Raw genomic sequence first — 4,151 nt, 5'->3', positions numbered from 1 at the left:
GGACTGTGCCTGCTCCTATGGCATGAAGTTAACCTGGGACATCAATGACCCCAAGCTGCCGCAGGTAGGAACTGGGGGTGGGGGGGAAGGCTGCATCTATCCCCAGCGAGCCCTGAGCCAAAGAGGGGTGGGCAGATCTGTTCTTTTCCGGCCCATGAAGACATATAGCAAAGAGGGAAGTGAGCAAAGGGAGATTAAAAAAACAAGACACACTCACAAAAAACCCCCCAAACAAACCAGGGCTCATCTGAGACTGGGGGAGAGCCGCGTGGTGGTGCATAGTGCGCTGCAGTTTCATTCACAGTAGATAGAACGTGTGTCTGCCTCCCAAGGGCTGATGCGGTATGTTGACCAGTTTGGCAATCGCATTAAAGATCAGGCTAACTCCTCTATGACAAATTACTGGGGTAATCAGGCTCCGAGAGCAAGGTTGAAGATCAAGCTAACAACTCCTCACTAGCAAATTGTTAGGGTTATTACCAGCCACCACCTTGCTCTTCTTGGACCTTGGACGCTGAGCTAAACATACGCCAGGTGGACGGGAGTTGAAGAGCAAGGTGGTGCCTGGTAATAACCCTAGTAATTTGTTATGGAGGAGGAGGGGTGAAATCCTGGGTTCACTGAAATCAGAGGCAAACTTCCCACCGACTTCAGTGGGACCGGGGGTGTGATGTGATTGAAGAGAACGATGTTAAGGCTTACAGTATTGTGGTCTGGGTTTACTTGGAAGTTCAAAAATTGATGTTCTCCAATGGCACTTACAGTGCAAAGCTAGTTCTAACCTCCTCTCCAGATCCCTAGTATGTTCAGGACTCGGTCTCTAACTACCTGGCTTGACTTTCCAGTTACTCAGACAGTCTTGGCACTTCAGTGTAAGCAGAGGAAATCTATATTTCTCAACTTTGCTAAAGCACAATAACTGCAGGAAGAAAGATCATGAATTGAAGAGCTAGGGCTCAGATGCTCAAAGATACTTAGACATCCCCCAGCCACCCACAAATTCCATAGACTTCCTTATGGTTTGGAATGACTGTTTCAGCATTGGTTTCTGTAAATGTGAACAGTTATGTTAAGTAAGAAACTGTTCCACTTGCAAATGTAATGGCAAGGATCTGGCTGAAATCTGACATGGTTTATGGAACAGTTAGTAACCAAAAGGTAGACAAGAGAGATAATCCAAATAGCTCTGATGAATCATGCTTCAAGTCCAGTGTTTGAACATTTTCCCCCTTCCTAAAGATAGGCTGCTTTTGGCAGGTGCTGCTAGAATTCAACACATTTAAAATGTCTTGTTAAATAGATTTTAATATTGACTAGATCACCAAATAGATATTTTTGTTAGTTTAACCCCCAAAGGCTGGGTTTTTTGTTTTTACTTTTTAACTTTTTTTTTACTCCTAATAATTATTCTGTAATTATTTAGAATTTCCTCCTGCAAATCCTAATAGATAGGCTTAATTTTATGTATGCCAGTAGCTTGGTTTCACAGAGAACTCATATGCATAACAGCTCGATCATTATTTTATTTCTCTTTGTTAACGATATAAATCAAATGATTTAGAAATCTCAACCTTTTTTGTACTTATATTATGGTAGACAATTTTTTTAAGTAAGTGATAACATTCCAATTATAAAATATCCCTCTTTTAAATGACTTTGAGTATATTCTTGCGTTACACAGGATGTACACATTTCAACGAGTCTATATAGTTTTGGTGGAAGGTCTGTTCAAGGCTTGTTATAAAAACTAATAACATCCAGCATCAAGAAATCATTTTAAGAAATAGTCACAAAACTAAGGCATCTATTCATGAAATCTTGGCTTTTATCAATCTATAAACCCACACTCCTGCAATTAAGAGAGAGTAAAAGGCAGAGAGCTGGATTCTAGTGACACTTGTGCATCAACAACAGAATTGTCATTAACTTCTAGGTACAGGGACAATCTGTTACAACTTTATAGCATTATTGCATAGGTATCAGTGACCAAAGAAATATTTATTACAGGGGATGATGCATAGGAGGAAAGGAGCCCACCTGATTCTCACATCTAAGGTTCAACTTACAGGACTGACATGAAAAAAGGTCATTTTGTATGGGAATGGAACACATTTGATCTGAAATCACGAAGACATACAATGTCTGTGATGGTCCAGAAATTATGCGGGAGGCAAAGATTTCTTACACCAGCTCCATAGTTGGGGTAAAGTTAGATAAGCATTCAAATGCAAGCCATTCTTCATCAGGTGAGACCTGCATTTGCAAAGCTTGCATTCAAAGACTTATCTAACTTTATCCTAACTACAGAGTTGGTCCAGTAAAAGATATTAACCTAGGAAATCCTAGCTTCTAGCATTTTGAGAGAGGATCATTTCAGAATAGTCCTACACTTTAACTACAGTAGTAGTTCTTGGTGGTTCTAAGTTTACTGCTGTTCTCTATTATGTTTCACGCCACAGGCTGCAAAGGCTGTCCTGATTAGTGTACATAGAGATGCTCTGTTAATTATATTCTCACTTCTTACCATTCTCTTGTGTACTGCTTTCTTGCTGTTGTCCTTCCCTGGCAACTACACTTCTGTGATTTCTGTGCAGGAGCCCAAGCACTTTGACAGTTTCCAGGAATGGCCAGATGGCTATGTGCGGTTCATCTACTCCAGTGAGGAGAAGAATGCACAGAGACATCTCAGTGGTTGGGCTATGCGCAACACCAACAACCACAACTGTCAGATCCTCAAGAAGTCCTGTCTTGGTGTGGTGGTTTGTTCCAGAAGCTGCACCCCACCAAACGGCACCAGACTGCAGCTTCGTCCTGCCATCTGTGACAAAGCTCGCCAGAAGCAACAAAGTAAGAGAAGTTTGAAGGGCAAAACCCTACACAAGTGTTCCTAACTGGTCTTGAGTTCAGGTCCAAGTGAATCTCACACCCCCAACACAGGCACAGTTGCTTCATCCTACTCTTACTACTAGTGATTAGAGCAGCAGTAAAGACACTGTACAGTACTGGTAGTTCCAAATGTCAGAACTGTTTGTGCTTCCAGGTAGTGCATAGAGATGGGCTCACATAATAGATTTTAGTTCTAGATATAAACAACCATGAAGTCATATCAAGTCGTATAGATTCATATCAGGTGTTGCTATCTGGTCCACACATACTATATCATTCAGCTATGCTTTTTTATCTTACGTTATCTTTTTGGTGCAAAATACATGAAGTTAGGATTTATTTATGAATCCAGTTAGGTTCTATGTGGGTTTCTTCTAATCTCCTCATCTGATCTTGCAGAGAAAGTCTGTCCAAACTGTAATGCAGCTCTAGAACTGATTCCTTGCCGAGGACACAGTGGCTATCCAGTCACTAACTTCTGGAGGCTAGATGGCACAGCAATATTTTTCCAGGTAAAATATAAATTTACTTTGGGGGCAGAACCACCTTTTTGGGTCCTTTTCTGGCTCTGAAATATTACCATAATGCAAATATTAACTAAAATAATATCTACCTTTCTTGGTCAAATGCTTTGAGCTCTATGGATGAAAAGCACTATTTAAGGGCAAACTACCAATAATATTATTATGACTGTAGAAGCATAAAAGTTTTGTTGATTATGATATACAATTGTACATGCTAAACATGCTCAGTACACTGATGCATTTCTCACAAATTAACTTAATTTGAGGGCTAACTCTGTAGTCCTCGCACTTGTAAAACTTCCTGTGCTTTTAATAGCACCAACCCAATATTCTTTACAAAAGAAATTCTCCAGCTGAATTTGATGAGTGTTTTTCTTATATAAGTATGAAGTAAAAAAAGGGAGAACTGCCTTCACAAGAACCATGATTAGGATTTAAGTGTATACCCTGTGGTTTGATCTAAGCCTTTTAAAATAACTTTATTTTAATTAATCCTATGAAGAAATAAATATCAGAGATCTGAAATATCAGAGAAATTTCCAAGTTGTCTGGGAAATTCTGACATTTTGAAATTTGAAACATTTTTGGAAATTCTTATGAAACAATTTTTTAAAATCCATTTTCGACTTGTTTTTCAAAAAATATTTTATTTGAATATTATTTTATTTACATTATTTCATTACATATCAATGCACAATGTGATGTACTGACTGCATATTGCATTATATTATGGACTACTGA

General features: G+C 39.1%; 1 protein-coding gene across 1 annotated transcript in view; it reads left to right on the top strand.

Annotated features, from left to right (window-relative positions):
• Positions 1–16: 16 nt before the first annotated feature.
• Positions 17–4,151, top strand: part of GCM2 (glial cells missing homolog 2) — a 7,347-nt gene continuing 3,212 nt past the window's right edge. The window contains exons 1-3 of the mRNA XM_019519961.1: positions 17–64; positions 2,595–2,847; positions 3,286–3,398. Of these exons, the coding sequence (XP_019375506.1) occupies positions 23–64; positions 2,595–2,847; positions 3,286–3,398 (408 nt within the window). The 5' untranslated portion in view covers positions 17–22. The remainder of the gene's footprint in view (positions 65–2,594; positions 2,848–3,285; positions 3,399–4,151) is intronic.

The sequence above is a fragment of the Gavialis gangeticus genome, unplaced genomic scaffold, assembly GCF_001723915.1.
Source record: "Gavialis gangeticus isolate Ggan-Ray unplaced genomic scaffold, GavGan_comp1, whole genome shotgun sequence".
NCBI lineage: Eukaryota > Metazoa > Chordata > Crocodylia > Gavialidae > Gavialis > Gavialis gangeticus.
Note: the sequence above shows the minus strand (reverse complement) of the source record. Positions and strands in the feature narration are given on the sequence as shown.